Here is a 20808-nt window from a genome sequence, read left to right as displayed (position 1 = left end):
GGGAGCAGCCAGGCGCCTTCCCACGGCCCCACACCACGGCATGGGCCGCCCCACACCCCGCCCTGCACTCCCGCTGGAGGTTGTCCCGCCTTCGCCTTTCGCAAGCCAGCCTTCTCCTCTAATCTTCCCATCACCTCAGAGACACAACCCCGCCAATCAGCGGGGCCAGAAGCCATCGCCACGGCAACTCCACTTGACCAATCTTTAATGGTCCCGCCTATGGCTTCCCCTTTTCCAATAGCAAAAGCGCTCTTTAGAGCCTGTCCAATGCAAACTCGCGGTTGTGCCCGTCGAGGAAAGAGGGGAGATCATTACCCAATCGTCGAAGGGCTTTTGCTTCCCTTTGCCCAATGGGACGCCACTCTGGTGTAGTCCTTGTGCCACAGGAGCCGAGTTAGGCCAAACCCGGCGGCTGCCGCCTGTTCTTCGGGTTTTGCCCGGGCGGCGGTCGCTGCCTTGGCCTTTGTCTCTTTCAGGTTCGGCGCTCCTTTCCGTCGCCTCCGTAGCCCTTTCGCACCGGGCCCGGCGTGCTCTCTGGTAGTTCCAAGCCCCGCACCGTGTGCCGCTTTCCCTGCCTTGTAGCCGGCCCAGCGGTGTCTCTGGCAGCGCCGCCCCCCCCTCGCGGGGGCTCGGGCTCTGCCGGGGGAGGAGGGGGATTAACGCCGCCGCGGCCGGACTAGTCTCCCGCCCGCCTCCCGCCACTTCCCCCCCTCCCCCAACACCATAGGCGGCTCAGGTACCAAGATGTCCAACCGGGTGCTCTGCCGGGAGGCCAGCCACGCCGGCAGCTGGTACACGGCCTCAGGTACAGGCTGGGTCAAGCCTCCATGGGCGGCGGGTGTCTCCGGGGCCTGCTTGAGGGCTGGGGTCGGGGAGTGGCGGGCCCGGCGCGGCAAGGTGGAGGAGACGGGCTGAATGGCCCGGCAGACATGCGCGCGCGCGCCAGCAGCACCCCCTCTCGCGCTCTGCCTCTCTGGTACCCCTGCTGGGTCCGTGTTAGCAGCCCCGCGTCCTCCTTGCCGGTGCCTTTCGCAAGCCGGGGAGCGGAAGGTGGGGTGGGGGGTCCTTCGCTTGCTCCCCGGGTGGAAACTACGCGGCTCCGGGAAAAGAGGGGAGCGGGTGGAGGGTGCTCCTCCGTAACTAATGCGCCTTAAATGCCACCGGGGTAGCCGTGTTAGTCTAATGCAGCAGAACAAACACAAACAGTATCTGTTGGCACCTTGAAGACGAGCCGGTTTGTTGTGGCATAAGCGTTTGTGGGCCTCAGTTGGGTTCATCAGATGTAACAATCTGATGAAATGGGCTCCAGTCGGCCGGAGCTGATGTCACCGTAAACGAGTTGGCCTTTGAGGTGCTCCACGACTCTTCATTCGCGTTATGCGGTCGGGGTGGGGTGAGGAGGCGGACGTGTTGCAAGAGTGCCCGGCGCTGCTTTGAATGGAGCCGGGTGGCAGCAGTGCTCTCGAAGCCCCAGGCGGGTTGTGCAGGGAAGGCGGCTTTTTCTCCCCGCCTCTCGCGCAGGTCGGTGGGGCCCTTCACTGAATCGGCAGTTCCCGTCTGGTCTACTGAAACCCTTTTGCAGAAACGCCGGTTACTTTCGGCTTGTACCTTTTTGAGGAAAGGGACTTCTCTCCCTTCCGCCTTAAAATGACGAGTTGCTCAGCCGTGCAAGCCGAGGCCGCTGCCTTCTCAGAGCTTTACTTTTAGGAAGCAGGAGGTACCTTTCCCGAAAGGTATCTGTCAAAAAAAGAGCGGAGGAAACCCCCGCTTGGTGCGGGGCTAAGGAACCAACAAAGATCTGAATAGTGTGAATGAAAAGGGGTCATTTAGGGTAATGCGGGGAGGGGAAGAAGTGGATTATGGGAATATAGCGGTTGTCACTCTGGATCGGGTTAGCAGGCCTTCAGGTTAGGCATCTTGTCGCTACCCAGCGGGCCGAGTTTATTTTAATCTTTGGAGAAGATTATTTGAAGAAACGCTTTGGACGTGATGTAGTAGGTTTTGCGTTAGGCAGAGCCAAGAATTTGCTGGCTGTATGTTTAACAGAAAAGCGACCTTTTTACATCTTAATATTTTCATTTTAAAATCATGCTTGGATATATTTAGTAGTGTTTCTGGAGGCCGCTTGCTCTATAATGCTATCGAGAATAAGAAGAGAGATGGTCAGAGGAGTTGTCAGTCCTCTGCCGTCACCCCCCCCTTTTTTTTTTTCTCCTGGCCCTCCGAGGAAATTCTGCTTGCAGAGCTGCCCTCTGCAGGATGAAAAGTGCACTTCTCTCAATTGGACTCGCTTACCTTTATGCAGCAACCAGAGACGGGCTGGGGGCTGTACTTGAGACAGGAACAAGTGAATAAAATTAACACTTGCCTAATCTGGCTTGTTCATTTTGTTCTTCTGCCTGAAAAATGTGATGTAGTGAGGATAAGGGGTATGGGCTCTGACTAATCAAGACTTGGCTATATGCTGCATATTAGCAACTTTAGTAGTTAATTTCTAGAAGTAAAATGGGAGTCCTTTCGCTGTTCAGAATGCTTGGTCTTCAGTTTTAGACACATAACTGCTTTTTTCACTGAAGAAAGGAAGAGAAACAATGGCTTAAACCTATGGGAGAGTAGGTTTAACCACTGGGGGGAGGGGGGACATCAGTGTTGTTGTTTTGCTTTTTTGGAAAAAGCAGCCTAGGAAGGCTATGGGGTTACAGAGAACAGTTATTTTTTTACTTTGTACAGCCTGTTTTGATTGTGTGTAATCCACAAATGATCTATCATTTCTGGCTTGCTGAGCCCTACATTTGAAGAATTAAGAGTGAAAAGTAGACCTACTATTGTTGTGGCACCCACCATTTTTTCTGGGGACAGTCCTTTATAAACCCTGTTGCAAATGAAGGTCATAGGTTTTGTGTACCATTTGGTGCCCAAAAGGGCCGAGCACTTTTGGACACGTGTAAGAACATGTGTTTTGTCTTGCTTAGTAATATCTAAGACTTGTTGGCTTTTAATTATTATTACTTTAAAAGAAAATTCTGTCCTTCAGGACCAAGCTCTCCCAGTGTGGTTAACAAAACAAAGCTGTAAAATACATAAGAGCAAAACAGAAACTAAACAGCTGGTAAACTGGAGGTCAGTTAAAAAGACTGTCAGAACAAGAGGGTCTTTACAGTCCACTTAAACACAGGGGAGGGGCTTGATGAACAACCCCAGGAAGAGTTCCAAAGTTGTGGCACCAGCATCAAGAAAGGCCTGCTTTGGTACCTGCCAAATGAATTAGTGTTAAAATTGGGCCTTGTGAGGCTGGCCACAACTCAAACTCTAGCTATATTCTGACACCAGGGCCTTTCCTGGTGGCAGGTTTCTTAGGTGCACTAGGGAGAATGGAAGTAGCAATAACTCAAATTGATCCATGGCCACAGGAGCAAGAGAGAAGAGCTGGACCTAGGGTAAGAATCTTGCAAAAACTGGCTCTTGGATAAGTTGACTTGTATCAAGGCAATTTAAATTGCCAAGAAAAGCCTATTTGTAAAATAAATTCACTCATTGTTGAAATACTTCCTAAATAAATGTGCATACTAATTGGTTGTTGTTGCCAAAAAAACAGTATCCTAAGTTCTGTAAATGGAAAGCACTAATGTATGTGCAAGGAGGGGGTGACTTTTACTTCCCATGTCCCCCCCCAAAACCCCCCACAAAACTCCTGAGGGTTAGGAACTAGAACAAGACCCATCACTTTTTAACCACCCTGACTTGATCGGAACTGTTGCTGCTTCTGATGATTCTAGTGTGTCTGACAAACATGTCACTAGCAAAAAGCAACTTCTCTCTGTTTTAGTTGGCTCTTTCTCCTTCTAAGGAGCTCCTCTTCTACCTCTGCCTCCATATGTTTCTGCTGCTGAGCAGTGGGATAGGATTGGTGTGACCTTTCCCCAAGAAATTGGCTTTGCATGCAGGTGTATGACGGGTCTTAATTGGGGCTAGTTGTGATTAAGAGTGGGAGAAAGGAAAATACCCTTTTTCCTAAGTTCTGTGGGCATATTGGAAGCCTTGCAGGAAGGGCTGATAGCAGTAATGGGTGACCACAAATAATGACTAATTTGTAGACTAGTGAGTAGATTAGAACAGCAGCCTCAGCATGGTTATAAACACGACTTTCTGAGTGAAGTTGATAAAACTGTGTGCTTGGCATTTCTGTGAAACCTGCTTCAGCTGTCTGGTACTGACCTCAGAGCCTAGGCTGGATGGAAGCAAGGCAGGAGAAGTGAGAGTGGATGAAGTAGGGGAAGGGAGCCCTGCTTTTCCCTCCAACCCCTGCCATGAAATTGATGAGCTATTATTTAGTTGTGAATTAATATCAGGGTGCTGAGGATACTGCTTAAGGGGCTTTATAGCAAAAATCACAATTAAAAAGAGCATAAGACTGCTTTGATGTTTTGTCCTACTTCTACACAGTCCAAACTTGCCAGATACATTGCAGAGTAAACCCATCCCTGCACTTGGGAATTGGCAGACAGCAAGACAAAGTACTGAATAGGCTGGCTAGACGGGTTTGCCAGGGTCTGCTGTTTTGGGACTCCTGCTTATTATACAGAAAACCCTGGTGTAAGTTTAGCAGTTACAAGACAACTTGTATATGCCAAACCCATTTTGCTGAAGCAGATATTTATTAACTACAGAATTGTAAAAAGTGACATGCAAACATGAGTTTTGTTTAATCAAAGAATTTTGTGATAATTTGAAAACTAGCAGACTTCTTGTGGCATAAGGTTTAATGGACCAGTCTCAATTTTTTCAGGAGCACTAAGTGTAATCCTCAGCATATGATTTGTTACAAGAATTGCCCCAGAGTGCTGGCTAGACACTCCAACTATGCTTTTGGCGTGATGTGGGGAAATTAGCTTGTTTTGTGGAGCCGTTTGGCTTCAGAATCAATTTGAGCAAGTTTTGGCATCTTGGAAAAGATGAGGAGACAGAAATAGTTCAAGTTATATTAAGGGTATTTGGGGGTACAGAAGGCAAAGGTTCAGTTAGGCAAATCATGAATCTTAATTGATAGGCAAGAATATGGCTCACAGTAATTTAGCTTGAGGTTCCAACTGGAACCTCAAGCTAAATTGGCTTGGGTACTATATCGGGCGGCAGCGATATGGGAAGGTGCTGAAAGGCATCATCTCATAGTGCATGGGAGGAGGCAATGGTAAACCCCTCCTGTATTCTACCAAAGAAAACCACAGGGCTCTGTGGGCGTCAGGAGTCGAAATTGACTTGATGGCACACTTTACCTTTAAGGTGCTTAGATCAGAGCCCGGCTTAAAGCTTGCTGTGAGAAGTGCTTGAAAGTGGGGAGGCTGAAGAGAAAGGGGAAAGCGAGGAGGCTTAGAAAGACAAGAGGTTAGTTTACCTCTCCTTCCTTGTTTTAAGTTGGTGCGTTAATTGCACGTTGGCAAGGAGGCTTCCTTTCAGGGGAACAGGCAGGAAAGGTGAAGAAGAGGAGCAGAGGGCCTACAACTCGCAGAGTGGGTAGGATAGTGGTCCAAACAGATTCCAAGGCCATGTGCTTTGGCTGATTGATTAAGTGCCATCAAGTTGGTGTCAACTCCTAGCGACCACATAGATAGATTTTCTCCAGGATGATCTTTTTTCAGCTTGGCCTTCAAGATCTCCCAGTGGTGCATTCATTGCTGTCGTCGTGCTTTGGCTGAAGGTATATATACCTCAAAATGTGGCTTGAGGCAGTTTCCAAGCCATTCTCTTTACCCAGAGGGTGGCAGATTCAATGCAAGGCACATCCTATTACCACTCGAACTTAATCACTGAAGTTAGGCAAATGTGTTTGATGTGTTGAATAGAGCTGCTGGGATGACTAAGAAGAAGAGGAGGCCTGTGTAGATTACACACCTTCAATTTTGATGTGCTTTTTCCATGAGTCCTTGCCAGCGAAGTTGTTCAAAAACGGTTTAGGAGATGCACCACTTATCTGTGTGCCCCTTGAGTGCGTCATCATTATCTCCTGTGAATGGGAGGATTCCTTTCTTGATTAATTCCTCTTTTGAAATGGGGTCTTCTCACCGGCTGTTGCCTTCTTTCTGAAAGAGAGGGGTAGAAGCGTTCCATCCAGTCTTTGCTAATTAGACCTTGGGGTATATTGCCCCACACCTTGCTCATGCTGAGTGACCAGCTGTGAATCTTGCCAAACATAGGCAGGTGAAATGTTTACTGTAGGGACTACGATCCTGCGGTCTTGGGCCGTATAGCCTTCTCACCTAGTATAGATAAAGGGTTGTTCTCTGGGCCACCCCAAAATCTGGCTCTTTGGCAACAGTGCACACGTGCAAATAGAGAGAAATATTGTAACCGGTGGGGCCAAATGGCCACAACATGCAAGCGGTATAATTAAAATCTTGTGTTTTCCTAGGAATGTCAGTACTGTAAAGTTACAGTAATCTTAATGGTATTAACACATTTAAATTAAAAAATAGTTATAAATTACAATAATTCATTAACTTGCAGTTACCTTAATTCACATCATCTGTATCAGGACTGTGTAATTTCATCATTCGCAGCGCTAGGACCTGTGAAAGGGCCTTCTCGGTTGCTGCCCCACTTCTCTGGAATTCCTGCAGATTCGTTTAGCTCCTTCCTTGTTGATTTTTAAATCTTTATTGAAGACTTTTCTTTTTCGCCAGGCTTTTACCCTGTAGTTTACCTATTTGCTTTCCCCCCCGCTTTTTGTTAATTACTTTAGTTTTATTTAGAATGTAATTTCAATGCTGTCTTGTTTTGCATGTTTTTGTACACCGCCCAGAGTCTTCGGAGTGGGCGGTATATCAAATGTTTCTAATAAATAAATAAATTCCAGCTGTTGTTGAGCTGCAGTTCCCATTGTCCCCAGTTTACTAGCCAATAGTCAGTAGTTGCGGGAGGGCCAGAGTTGTGCAGTCCTGATATATATGCAGATAAGAAGAAAGTTCTTATTAAGTTATATCAAAAATAAACAGAATAAACTCAGTCATGTAGCATCAATTAATTTCTGTCTGCCATATATCTAAAAAATCACTTCCAGTCTTCAATAGATTTTCTTCTTCCATCCCTAACTGTCTGTAAAATGTAAATGTGTAAAATTTCATGTTAATTTTCCAGTCTCTAATTGGTGGCATGTCTGGGATTTTTGCAGTATTGGGAAATTTAATATCTTTCTTCCACTAGCAGACGAGACACAATTTCTATCTCCAAAGAACCCAAACAATAACCACGAGTTAGTTCCGTTTTTATACAACCTTTCATAAAGCATCCAAAGGCAGTTTACAAAAGTTAAAATACAATAAAATCCCATAAAACACATATAAAACCTTAAAATCCATTAAACAGCAAAACCCATAAAACACCAAAAACAACCATCATAAAAGACAACAGAAGCAGGAGAGCTGAGATGCCTGGCAACCCCTAAGGGGTAAAAGCTTGAACCAAAAAAAGAGTCTAGATTTTTCAAAGCAGCTACAGATGGCTGACATTCAGTGGGAGAGCATTCCAGGGCCTGGGAGCAACAACAGATAAGGCCCTGTCCCGCATACACAACTATCTAACCTCTCTCAATGTCAGCACATGGAGCAAAGGCCCCCACTGACAACCTTGTTGGGAGGGCAGAAACCCTTGGGAGTGGGCAGTCCTTCAGGTATCCAAGGCCCAAACTGTTAAGGGCTTTAAAGGTAATAACCAGCACCTTGAATTGGACCCCGAAACAAATTTGAACAAGCTGCCCTGGCTGCCAAACAGGTGTAATATGCTCCCAGTGAGCAGTTCCAGAGAGAACCCTGGCAGCTCCATTCTGCACCAACGGAAGTTTCCAAGTATTGTTCAAGGGCAGCCCCACCCATGTAAAGTGCATTGCAGTAATCCAGCTGTGACATGACTAAGGCATGGGTAACCAGATCTGCCTTCTCAAGAAAGGGATGCAGCTGGTGCACAATCCAAAGCTGTTCAAAGGCACCCCTAGCCACTGCCTCCAGCTGAGCATCCAAAAGTAGAGCTGGGTCCAGCAACACCTCCAAGCTGCACACTTGCTCTTTCAAGGGGAGTACAGCCTCATCCAGAACTGGTTGAATCGCCCTATCCTGATTGGCTTTTCTGCTGATGGATAGCAATTCTGTCTTGTCTGGATTTAACCTCGGGGTTCCAAGGTATTACATCATAAGTCATTTCTGCAATCATCTTGCCATTTTCTGAAGTGCTTGCATGACAAATATGTATAAGATCTCCTTATTGAACAAAGTACCCCCATTGATTCTCCTAGTGAGCTCCCCACCACATTTTACATTGTAGGTATTGTCTAGATTGTGGGGTTTTATTCCTCATAAAACAATCTTTTATTCACTCCCAATATAACATATTACACTCCAGCTTTACTTCTCATCTGTTGACTGCCCAGCTTTTTCTATACCCAGTGTCTGGCTTGGAAATGAAAAATTCCAGTTCATACTGAAAAATAAGGTCTTCCAATGTTAGATGACATTCAATTGTTGTCCATATGTTCTTGAAAATTGATTGCATTTGCTTTTTCTCATTCCTTCCTCAATACTATCTGTATAAGGATTGTATATGTACCTCCATATTTGTGAGCCACCTTGTAAAATTGTTATATAAGGGCAAGATATGTGTCTGAAACAAAAATAGACACAATACATGGCCTTCTGTATTACTATAGCTGTCTTGCATTTGTGACTCAGGTAAATTGTTCAGATGTGATCAGATATGTTGTCTTAATGTATCACTGATTTTGGCTAGACTTCTGTTAGATCTCCTCCTGTAGTTGAAAGCCCGGTCAGTGCAGATATAATATTCCCAGTCTCCATAGATATGAGATCGGGAATATTTTATCACAGGCTTGCATATTCTTTTCTCTCTCCCTCACAAATTTCCCCATCCTTTCATCATGATGCAGTTTTATAACTGCATTGGAGCTAATCTAGTTAACAGGGCTTACAAATCTACTTCAAACTCTAGTTTCAAATGCTAGTTAAGAGGGGAACAACTCTTTAGCATTGTTGTTTTGGGGCTGAGACTGGGATGTTTTTAAGTTTGTACACACACACACACACACACACACACACATATCTCTGATGAAGCTGCAGCTTATAGTTTCTTGATGTAGTTTCTGATAACATGGCTTTGCAGACATGAGGTTTTTTCTTACAGAAATCACCTGGATGTGTTTTTAAACATTACACAGGCCCTGGGTATCTAAGAGATCGTCTTCTTCATTATGATCCCCACCACCCATTGAGGTCATCCGGAGAGGTCCGTCTCCAGTTGCTGCCAGCTTGGCTGGTGGCCACACAGGGACAGGCTTTCTTGGTTGCTGCCCCGAGACTGTGGAATGCGCTCCCTACTGAGATACGATCCTCCCCATCTCTGACAATTTTTAGAAAGCATTTGAAAACCCACCTCTTCACCCAAGCTTTTTCTGTTCTTTAAAATTTTTAAGGTTTTAATTTGTGGCTGATTTTTAAATTTTTTAATTGTTTAAAGTTTTTGTATATATTTTAACTTGTTTTATACTACTGTAAACCGCCCAGAGACTAAAGTTTGGGGCGGTGTACAAATGAAATAAATAAATAAATAACAAGAATATTTAAGTTGAATTCTGAGGTTTGTTTGTTTACATTACTGTTTAGTAGGGCTGATAACTTCCTTGGTTACAAAGTTGCTTTACCTTCTCACTGTATTTAGTTTCTTAATGGTTTCCTAAGTACAGTTTCCTCACAGTATTTAGCTTCTTAATAAACCATACATAAAGCTTTGTACATTTGAACCCAGTTCTTTCCCAGAACTGTACTTCACCCAGTCTTTATTTCAGTCTGTCTTATTGCCAATAACCCACTCCTTTATTTTAGACTCTTATAATTTGAGTTTCAGAATATCTCCACCTTAAGATTGTCCCTGACCAGACCCAATTCCTCATTCTGTCTCTTATGATTGAAAGCTCTCTAGGGTTCTAAGCTCATTTGCATAAAAGTAGTTCTGCACCATTCCATCACAAGCATGAAAGCATGTTACTGTCGAAGCAGACATGATGCTATACCATGGTTGAAGCAAACGCTGGATGGGAGGAATTGCATGCAAGGTCTGGGCTTTCTTCTGATCTAACATAGCTTGGGAACATTGGGTGTGCGTTGGGGCTTTAACCAGGAGACTGAGAAATGCTTGTTTTGCATCTTTTCACCATAAGCCTTATTATATTCTTTAAATTAAGCCAAAGGTAGATTAGATGGAGAAATAGGTTTTTTTGTCTTCTGAAAGTAGTAACAATGACTTGGCTAAGTTCGGACCTTTGTTCTGAATTCCCGCACTAGAAACTTGAGTGCTTCAGTTCTACACAGGCAGATAATGTTGGTTTGGCTGAATTTTTGCATTAACAGCAGCGTCAGAACAATTTTGTATTCTGGTGTTTGTCTTGATATTAATGTAGGCCATTTCCCTGATAGATGACACTAGTTCCTCTTATCTCATCATACTGCATAACATCCTTTGGCTTGCCAAGAGTTGCCATCATTGTTTTTTCCCTGGGTATCTTCCAACCAAAGAAATGATAAAACTTCTTCCAGAGGTTGTCAATGCTACTTTTGTATCATGCAACAGGAATATGTCTTCAGTGGCTCTGTCTTGCACAGTAGTTATCAGAAATGTCTTGGTTAGGCTGCAGTCCTCTGTGCATTTACTTGCGAGTAAGTGTCAGTGAACACAGTGATGGAATCGGCTCTTGAGAAGACAAGGCTCAGACCAGGGGAGGCAGCATAATTTTGTTAAAGATGGAAACAAACAAGCAAATAACTAAATCAACAGGAAAACAAGGGGTTTGTTTTAGTTGTGCCTAGAGAGATGGTGGGGAATAGCAGCAGGTGAGTTGCACACATGGTGGGAGGGGCCACATTCCTAGGGTGGCTCAGGCTAGAAGCAGCTTTTGAGAATACAAAGCTCAGACCAGGGTAGCTTTGTGAACAGGACTTTGCTGACAGATATCAAAGGATATGTTAGTGGGGAGGCATGCAGGCAGACCCCTCTTTATCACAAAGGAGACACCCAACATGAGGAGAAGGTGAGGACTACCTCACTTCTGTAATTTTCTTGGAGACCAGAGCTTAAAACATAGAATTAGCTGAAACTGCAGCTAAGACCTAGCTTTCAAGTAAACAGATTCTATATATTCTAAATAGCCAATAAAATCAATTATGAAGGTAGAATGCCAGCAGGGGAGGGGGTGCTTCTCGGTGTATTGCACTGAATGTTGTATGTATGACTATTTGCCGGGAGGGGGCGTGCAGAAGTCATGGGTGTGCACTCAGTGCAAAGAGTCTTGGCTCTCAGGGAACAAGTTTGTTCCTTTGAAGCTATGGTAGCTGACCTGGAGAAGCTCAGGGAAGTAGAGAGCGATGTGAATGAGACCCTCATGACTGTGATAGACATCCCAGTCCCAGGCTGACACCTCCCCTGCTGTCAAGGAGGACGAAAGTCTCAGGCAAGGAGGACATCAGACTGAGGAAGAGGGGAATATTCCCTTAGAATGGATCCCTTCCTTGGGTGATGCACCCATATCATCTCACACAGAGGATACTCCTCCGGGGGTTGGGGACCTCTTAGGAGTGGATGATTCAATTATTAGGGGCATAGAGAGATGGGTTTGTGACCCACATGTAGACGGCACAGTGATTTGCCTTCCTGGTGCAAAGGTTGCTGACATCACGCAGTGTCTAGATAGGCTGTTAGCAGTGCTGGAAAGGAGCTAGCTGTTGTGCACGATGGCACCAACACTGTTGGGAAATGTAGTTGGGAGGTCCTGGAAGCCAAACTTAGGCTGCTAGGTAGCATATGAAGTTCAGGACCCCCAGGGTAGCATTGTTTGAAGTGCTGCCTAACCCACGTGCAGGGCCAGAGAGATAGCAGAGCTGAGGGGTCTCAATGCGTAGATGATACAGTGGTGCTGGGTGGAGGGGTTTAGATTTGTTAGGCACTGGGATATACCTTGGGGTAAGCGAAGCCTGTACAAAAAGGACAGGCTCCACATGAACCAAGATGGAAACAGACTGCTGGTTTAAAATGACACCTGGGGGATTGCTGACAGGAACTGGGTGGTATCTGGTTCAGCAAGCAAAATCCCCTAAAGTGCAAATCTTTCAGATGAACCTGAAGGGGACAGAGTAGAACCAGGAGTAGAGCAGACACATGACAGCTAGTCAAAAAGGCAAATGACAGGGAGACCGCATATGTCAGGTAAGAGACTGATCACTTAGATGTTTATATACCAATGCCAGAAGCCTCTGAGCCAAAATGGGCAAACTGGAGTGCTTGGTTGCTAATGAAAAAGAAGTGGGCATAACAGAAACCTGGTACAAAGGTGAGAACCAGTGGGACACAGTTATTCCTGGATACAAACTCTACAGAAAGGACAGGGAGGGTGGAGTAGCACTGTATATTAATGAAAGGATAGCATCAAACAAACTAGAAAACCTAGGAAGAGTGGAGTCCTCCACAGAACCATTATGGGTGACAATACGAGGAATGAAAGGAGTGTGTTACTAGAGACATGCTATTGCCCTCCAGATCAAAATACTGAGAGTGATTTGGAGCTGGAGAAGCAAATCAGAGATACAGAGCTGTAATAATGGCTGACTTCAATTATCCTCACATAGACTGGGTAAATTCATGTGCAGGTCAATTTTCTAGCTAAATGACTGTGCCTTAGAACAGTTGGTCATGGAACCAACCCGAGAGAAGGCAGCCTTGGACTTAATCTTGCGTGGCACCCAGCAGGGGCGTAACTACTATTAGGCAAGGGGAGGCAGTTTCCTTGGGCCCCCCTGCCTTGGGGGCCCCACAGAGACACTTCACATGACTCCCCATTGCCCCCTGCCCAGCCCCAAGTCCCCTCAGCCACTTGCCCTGTTCGCCATCTCTCCTGCTTGTCCTCCCACCCGGCAATCTAAGCAGCAGACAAGCTGCCTGCAAAGAGCTCCTTTTCTCCCCACCTCTCAGCTGATCGGCGGGTGGGCGGGGCTTCCAGGGAGGCCTCCGTGAAGCCTGAACTGGAGTAGGCTTTCAGGGAGGCCCCAAGCAAGGAGGCGGGCAGGCGGGCAGGCAGAGTGGCCCCCACAGCTCTCTGCAGCAGACCCTCTGCCCAGCCCAGCATTTGCCAGGTAGAATGTGAACTCCTTTTTGTGGTCCTCCCCACCGCCCATATATAGGGATCTGCTTGCCATAGGGCTTTGATATGGAGACTGAGAAGTCTCTAAATATTTAATTTAAAACAGCTTGGAAAATTTGCTGGCTTAAAAAAAAACTATCTAAAAAATCCTATAAGTGGCTTGTTTCATGGCAGAAAATTATAAAAACTTCTGGAACAAACAATATTATATTCATTCATTCATTCATTCATTCATTTATAAATGCACTTATGCTCAAGTTGTTTTGCAACCCAGAAGGTCTGAGTGAGAACTGTGAAGCATGTGTGGTGCTTTTATTTTATTTTTCTTGTGTGTGAACTATTCCCCAATAACTCGCAGGGACTTCATGGTCAATCTGGCCAACATATGAATGCAGCACCTCCATTCCAGAGGAGATGTGTGTTAAAGGGCTCTAAAAGCCTCCTATGAACAATCTCCTGCAATCAAACTTTACTGAATTTGTTCAAAATTCTGAGAAAACATACATAGGCTCACCCTTCATGGTTGAAAGTCTCCTTTGCTAATCTGCAGCGAGGGTCCCATTTTAATAATTAGTGTTTCTAGTGTGTTCTAGGCATTAAAAGTAGCACAAATATATAGTACTCAATGTATATCACTATATATTGTGAAGTGTATGTGTATTCAGTGAAATGTATTTCTAGGCAGCATACTTATTTTGAAATATCAGACTTAAATCGTAGGGGGCCTGGGGTGTGCAGAGGCCCTGGACTTTGAGGGGGGCCCCCATTTTAAAATCTCATCTCTGGGCCCACTCCAACCTTGCTACACCCCTGGTGCCCAGGACCTGGTGCAAGATGTCAGAGTTGTAGAATCACTGGGGAACAGTGAGCATAGTGTGATCCAATTTAGTTTATATGTGAGTGGAGAATTGCCAAGGAGGACCATCGTAGATGTGTTGGACTTCAGAAGAGAGAACTCCTTAAAACGAGGAAACTAGTAAAAAGGAAGCTGAAAGGGAACATCATGCGGGTCAAATCATTCCAAAAAGCATGGAACTTATTTAAAACAATAATAGAAGCTCAGTTGGGATCTATGCCAAGAAGGAGGAAAGTTGCCACCATGAGGATGCCAGTATGGCTAACAAGTAGCATCAGGGAAGCTATAAAGGGGAAGAAGACTTCCTTCAGAAAATGGAAGTGTTGCCCAAATGAAGAAAACATAAAGGAACAAAAACCATGACAAAAGAAGTGCAAGGAGACAATAGGGGATGCAAAAAGAGAGTCTGAGGAGCATATAGCTAGAAGTGTCAAGAGGAATAACAAAAACTTCTTTAAATATATTAGAAGCAGGAAATCTGCCAGGGAGGTGGTTGGACCTTTAGATGATGAGGACATGGAAGGTATTGTTAAAGAGAATAAGGAGATTGCAGAGTAGCTGATTGAATTCTTTGCATCTGTCTTCATAGTGGAAGACACTGACCATATACCTACTCTGGAACTGAGCTCCTCCAGCTTGGAGGCTGAAGAAATGGGCCAATTTGAGGTGACAAAGGAACATGTTCTAAACTGTCCTGAAAAACTAAAAGTGAACAAATCTCCAGGGCCAACTGGAATTCACCCAAAGAGTTCTGAAAGAGTTCAGATGTGAAATGGCTGATCTAGCAACAATATGTAACTTGTCCCTACAATCGGGTTCTGTACTAAAGGACTAGAAAGTAGCCAGTGTAACTATGATTTTCAAAAAGGGATCCGGGAAATTACAGGCTAGCTAACTTAACTTCTATGCTGGGTAAATTGATAGAATGCATACTTCAGGACAAAATTGCTCAACATGTAGAAGAACAGGCCTTTCTGAAGGAGAATCAGCATGGCTTCTGAAAGTACAAGTCTTGCCTCACTAACCTTTTGGAGTTCTTTGAGAGTGTCATCAGGCATGTGGATAAAGGTGATCTGGTTGACATAGTATACTTGGACTTCTAAAAACCTTATGACAGAGTTCCCCACCAAAGGCTCTTGAGTAAACTTAGAAGTCATGGGGAAAGGAGACAGGTTCATGTATGGATCAGTAACTGGCTGAAGGACAGGAAAGGAAGCAGGGTAGGAAAAAATGGACAGTGTTTACAATGGAGGGAAGTATGAAGTGGGGTCCCTCAGGGCTCTGTACTGGGACTGGTGCTCTTTAACTTGTTCATAAATGATCTAGAAGTTGGAGTAAGCAGTGAAGTGGCCAGATTTGTAGATGACACTAAACTATCTAGTGTAGTGAAATCCACAACAGATTGAGAGGAGCTCCAAAAAGACCTCTCCAGACTGGTGGAGTGGGCGACAAAATGGCAAATACAGTTCAGTGTAAGCAAGTGTAAAGTGATACATATTGGAACAACCCCCCTCTCCACCCCAGTTCACATATTCACTGATGGGCTCTGAGCTTTCAGTGACTGACCAGGAAAGAGATTGTGGGGTCATGGTGGACAGCTCATTGAAAGTGCTGACTTGATGTGTGGCAGCTGTGAAAAAGGAAAATTCTATGCTGGGGATTATTAGGAAGGGGATTGAAAATAAAAATGCTAATATTATAATGGCCTTATACTAACCTGTGGTGTGGCCACATTTGGAGTACTGTGTACATTTCTGGTCACTGTATCTTGAGGACATTGTAGAACTGGAAAAAGGTGCAGAAGAGGGCAACCAAGACTGGATGACTTTCCTTATGAGGCAAGGCTACAGCATCTGGGGCTTTTTAGTTTTGGAAAAGTGTGGACCTGAATAACTGTCTGGAATTGAGTTGAAGGTTGGATATCTCTTTTGTGGCTTATCTAGTGCATTGTCCAGAACTGTTCTGGAAAGTTCAAAACAAACTAATCACTAAACAATACAAAAACTCCTGGCCATTGTGGGGGTTGCTGCTAATGCTATAGTGAAACAGTAGATCTTAATCTCTTCCATCCCATGTTATTTCACAAACAGCCTTGGTACAGAGAATCTCCTAGTATCAGATATTTTATGCTACGTGGCTTTCTCTCTTGCTTGAAGAGAAAATGCTACTGGAGAGAGGTAGCAAGGTCTGGCCTGTATTTTTTCAGCAGCCAGGTCCAGAAATTGCAACAGCAGTAGAAAATGGAAGCTGAAGTTGGGAAATAAGACTGGCAGATCAAATGGATGCTTGTGTGCATGTTACATCCTTTGCAGAGAGGCAAAGTAACAAAAACGTGGATACTAGTCTAGAGCAGGGATTCTCAACTTTGGGTCACCAGATGTTATTGCACTCCAACTCTCATAATCCCCAGCCCCAGTGGCCTTTGGGGATTATGGGAGTTGAAGTCCAATAACATCTGGGGACCCAACGTTGAGAATCCCTGGTCTAGAGCTTTCTCAGTTTCATGCCATTTCTGTAAATTTTCAGCATATTGTTAGTCATGTATGAGTCATTAACAAATAAGAGTATTTGGAAGCTGAAACTTATTTACCCTTGCTCTTTAATATTAAATGATGCCCTGGAGCCAAATCTTGCTTTTACAGCACTCCTGTTTGGCTCTTTTAATTATCCTTATGGTGTAATTTGCTCTAATATGTATTTCTAAAACTTAAAAGTGGTGTGCTAATGAAGCAGTCTTCTGAATTTGTTTTTTTGGCAATCATAGCTCTTGGCTTAGACAGTTGTAGATGTTCTGGGACTCACAGCAGAATGAAAGGGGATGTTGCAGAAAGATTGGTGAGGTGCTCCTGAAATTCAGATTCCCTCTAATCCAGTAGTTTTACAAGCTTGTTATAGTGAGCCACCTTAAGGAAAATAAACTGTCTGAACTTCCTCAAATGTTAAAGGGATTAGCCAGGGAACAGTCTGCTTTTGGTTACAATATAGGTAGAAAGCTTGCTTCCTACGGGGTAGTCACAAAATGCTGCCCAAGCCACCTTCGAGTGGAAGGGAGAGCCATAGCTGCTCACAGAGCCATTGTCTGGAGCAGTGTAGATGGATTGCTGCTTGATCTCGTCCGAACCATGGTAAGGGGTCAGGAGTATCCTTTTGGATTAAACAGTGGTTAGTATTATGGCTGCATTGATGCTTCTGTTAACCATTGTTTGCTCTAACAGCAGTTCACAAACTTGAGCCAAGCAAGCATAGAAAAAACACTGATATCAATGAAATGCTAACCAAGAGAACTCTAGAAAGGGAAGGGGAAATTCTTGTGTGGGTGGGAGCACTTAAGGTCAGTCCTCTTTCCTGTGTTTAGGAGACTGGATAGTATTGTATCTATAATGATTGGGAAGGGACAATTGTCACTCTACTTCCTGACCTAGGCAAAATTTGTAGCAACTTATGTGTGGGATTAATTAGAAGCCTGTCATATGATTTGAGAACCATAATTCTCTTGCTCTCATTCAATATAGAAAACATGAGTTCAGACTGAGAGCTAATAATCTGACCTGCCTAACAATAATAATGGATAATAAGAGTAACCTCACCTCCGCATGTAATATTTTTCTCGTTTTCCTAGTATTCTTCTACATTTGATCAGATCATGCATATCAGTAAATACTGAGCTGCTTTAGTTTTGGTTGATGTAGGGCAGGCACTAATGTGCATAAATAAAAATAAACTAGGAATATAACAGAGTTGTTTGTCAGTTGGCTTGTTATTGTACTTGAGACTTCTGAATTTATTATGAAGTTGTTCTGTCTTGACACTCTGTGAGAGATCAAACATGTTAGTGCAAATTTCTTTTTTAATCCAATTTAAAAGGAAAACTTAAAATGACACCGATGGTTTTAAGGATGATTATTTGGTGTTGCCATTATTTAAAGTTCTGTCTATTTTTGTAGGACCTCAGCTGAGTGCACAGCTAGAAGGTTGGCTTTCCCAAGTACAATCTACAAAAAGACCCGCTAGAGCCATTATTGCACCGTAAGTTTGTTTTTCACATAAAAATATTTCCTCTATCTATTTATTTATTTACATTTATTCCGCTTTTCCTCTGAGGAGCTCAGAGCTGTGTACATGGTTATGTTTATCCTCACAACAACCCTGTGAGGTAGGTTAGGCTGAGAGATACATGACTGGCCCAAAGTCACTCAGTGAACATTTTAATTTTAAAAGTTCTGAACAAAATGTGCACACATGGACTTCTTTTGGTGAAAAAGTGGTGTTGCAAAGTGGAGGGGAAGAACTCAAAGTCTCCCACACCGTGTTGACCTTCGTTTCTGTTAACTTCCTTAACCAGTTGATATTTGGTGCTATTTGTGTGCACACACGTTCGCACATGCACTATATGTGACAATATTGCTGAGGACAAACTAAGCTAATTTGGAGTGAAGGTATTGCTTTCTGCATCATATTGTCTGCCTTCTGAATACCTGCACACTTTCACACTCTTTGAAGCTTATTCCCTCCCCTCCCAGGAAAAACAATCCACAAAGGAGAGAACCGTTTTCCTAAATTGTTCCTGAAATATGCCCCACTATTTCAGCTTAGCACTGTTTACAGTATTTGAGATGCTAGTCATGTGAGTAACATGATTGTGCTTTAAGTAGAATACTAGTAGCTTCAAATGCTGACAGTCTCTTACATCATAACTTTAATTCATAGAAGATCTCTCTTTCTCTCTCTTTCTGCTTGAGAGATAAGCAAGTAAGCTGAGCTTGTCAGTATACCAGTTGAGCATGCTGCTTCTAACTGCTCTTGCATTTTTCCATGTATTGGATGTTTGCTGCTTGAGAGTTCATTCATCATTTTAGCAACCTGTTTCTCTGTATGAACCACCAGTATGTGGTGTCAACTTGATATAGTTAGAGCATCCTAGTAGGGGTTGGGAGACCCAAGTTCAAATCCCCGTGTGGCCATGAAACTCATGCCATGTTTGACCTGAGGCCAATTGCACACATTCAGCCTAATGTCCTTTGCAAGGTTATGAGGATCAGATGTGGGGAGGAGCCATGAATGCTGCCCTGAAGAGGAGTGCAGTTAAAATGTCATATTTAATGTTGCTATAAGGGCCTAAAAGTTTAATTTTAGGTGTCCTCTTTTTTGTAGACATGCAGGTTATACCTACTGTGGGTCTTGTGCAGCTCATGCTTACAAACAAGTGGATCCTTCAATCACGTAAGTAGTATTAGAGGATGTTTACTATGAGTAAGATGAAACTGATCTGGAAGTATACTGGCTTTTTTTAGGTAGACATCAAACTGGATTTGTTTGTGGGATGTGGATTCAGCAATATCAGAAATACAATGGAAATTTTACCCCAGTTGCCACTGCCTACTCCACTTTCCTGCTTCTCCTCCTGCAGCTGCCACCTTCAGGTTTCTCCTCTCATTGTTTATGCTGTCATTACACTCCCCTCTATTTCAGGGTGAGCAGGGGATCCTATGCGTACTCTCTTGCTGGCATCCCCCACTCACTCTGCAACAGTGGGGAGCATGATGACAATGAGAGGAGTTAGGGGGCACCAAGGCAGGGAGTGACGTGGAAGCGCTAGCACCACAAACAAGCGATATTGTGGGGTAGTGAGGAGGACACAGATGGCCATGGGCTTGCTATGCCTCTGTGCCAAATCAGGTGGGATCCAAGCCACATAAGTAGGTGTGTGTGATGTAGTTCCTTTGTGGGGTGGAGCAATTTTAATAACATCAGTGTTGTTCTGCTGGTTGAGCTAATATGTTTACAATTGTCTTGGCCTGTGCGGAACCAGTTCGTGCTTTGCAGTTAATTTCAGGCACCATGTGATCTTACTGTTAACTATGATGGGAAATATAATATGAAAATAGACAGGAATGTATCCAAGGCATCACCTTGTGATCCCCTTTTCCTCCTATCATGTTTCCTTTGCTCAGACATAGCAGAAGTGGATATGCATGGTTGTGGATATGTATGTGGAAAGATTGTAAAAACTTAAGATAGTGAAACGTTAAACTCTCTCTAGCAATCATGAGAGGAATTATTTGGGGGGTTGGAAGTGAGGCAGTAGACAGAGTTGCTAATATTGCATCTTTTCTATTAATCATCATAGACGGAGAATCTTCATCCTTGGGCCTTCACATCATGTGCCCCTGTCCCGATGTGCACTTTCCAGTGTGGATATATATAGAACCCCTCTATACGATCTGCGAATTGATCAAAAGGGTAATTGAATAATTATAGGGCATGGGCAAAATTGGTGTTTAGAAAAACAATTTTAGTCTTGCTGCTGCTTTGAACTTTAACTGACTTCTAAGATTTTCACATGAAAATCTTAGCTGTGTTAAAGCCCTAGATTTACTCATAAGATTAAAGTAGAATATGACATATTGTGAACATTGATCCTTTTTATTTCTTTAACAAGGCATTGTATAGAATTCCTGAGAAACTGTTGGATCTTAATGGTGATCTGGTTTTCCTGCACAACGTGGGCTTTGCACCAGCACAATAGTCCCATGGAAGGATTTCATGCTCCTCATGGAACTCTGAAGCTCTGCCCTTCACGCGATTGTGCACTCATTATCTTCAGCAGCCCAGCACTTTTCAAATCAGTTCCTTCTTGACGGCCATCATGAATGGTTCCTCTGGGGCTTTTTTAGCCTACTTTCCAGTAGGCTTATGAGATCACCCAGCTGTGTGTGTGTTTGTGTCTTCTAAAGCCTGGACCAATATGAACCAATTTCGGTACAGT

At 44.0% G+C, this 20808-nt stretch overlaps 1 protein-coding gene across 3 annotated transcripts in view; it reads left to right on the top strand.

The window, feature by feature from the left end:
- The first annotated feature begins 344 nt into the window (after window positions 1-344).
- Window positions 345-20808, top strand: part of MEMO1 (mediator of cell motility 1) — a 36996-nt gene continuing 16532 nt past the window's right edge. The window contains exons 1-4 of one of the 3 annotated variants that reach the window (XR_008317637.1): window positions 345-805; window positions 17987-18068; window positions 19194-19262; window positions 20170-20282. Coding sequence is in view for 2 of the 3 variants with exons in the window: in XM_053302574.1 (XP_053158549.1) it covers window positions 745-805; window positions 17987-18068; window positions 19194-19262; window positions 20170-20282 (325 nt within the window). In the remaining variant the exon portion in view is untranslated. Of the gene's footprint in view, window positions 806-17986; window positions 18069-19193; window positions 19263-20169; window positions 20283-20808 lie in introns of those variants that run through there. The other 2 variants (XM_053302574.1, XM_053302582.1) reach the window with 2 other exon arrangements.

Source organism: Hemicordylus capensis, chromosome 1 (genome assembly GCF_027244095.1).
Source record: "Hemicordylus capensis ecotype Gifberg chromosome 1, rHemCap1.1.pri, whole genome shotgun sequence".
Taxonomy (NCBI): domain Eukaryota; kingdom Metazoa; phylum Chordata; class Lepidosauria; order Squamata; family Cordylidae; genus Hemicordylus; species Hemicordylus capensis.
The sequence above is the reverse complement of the archived record's forward strand: the minus strand, read 5'-3'. Positions and strand labels throughout refer to the sequence as shown.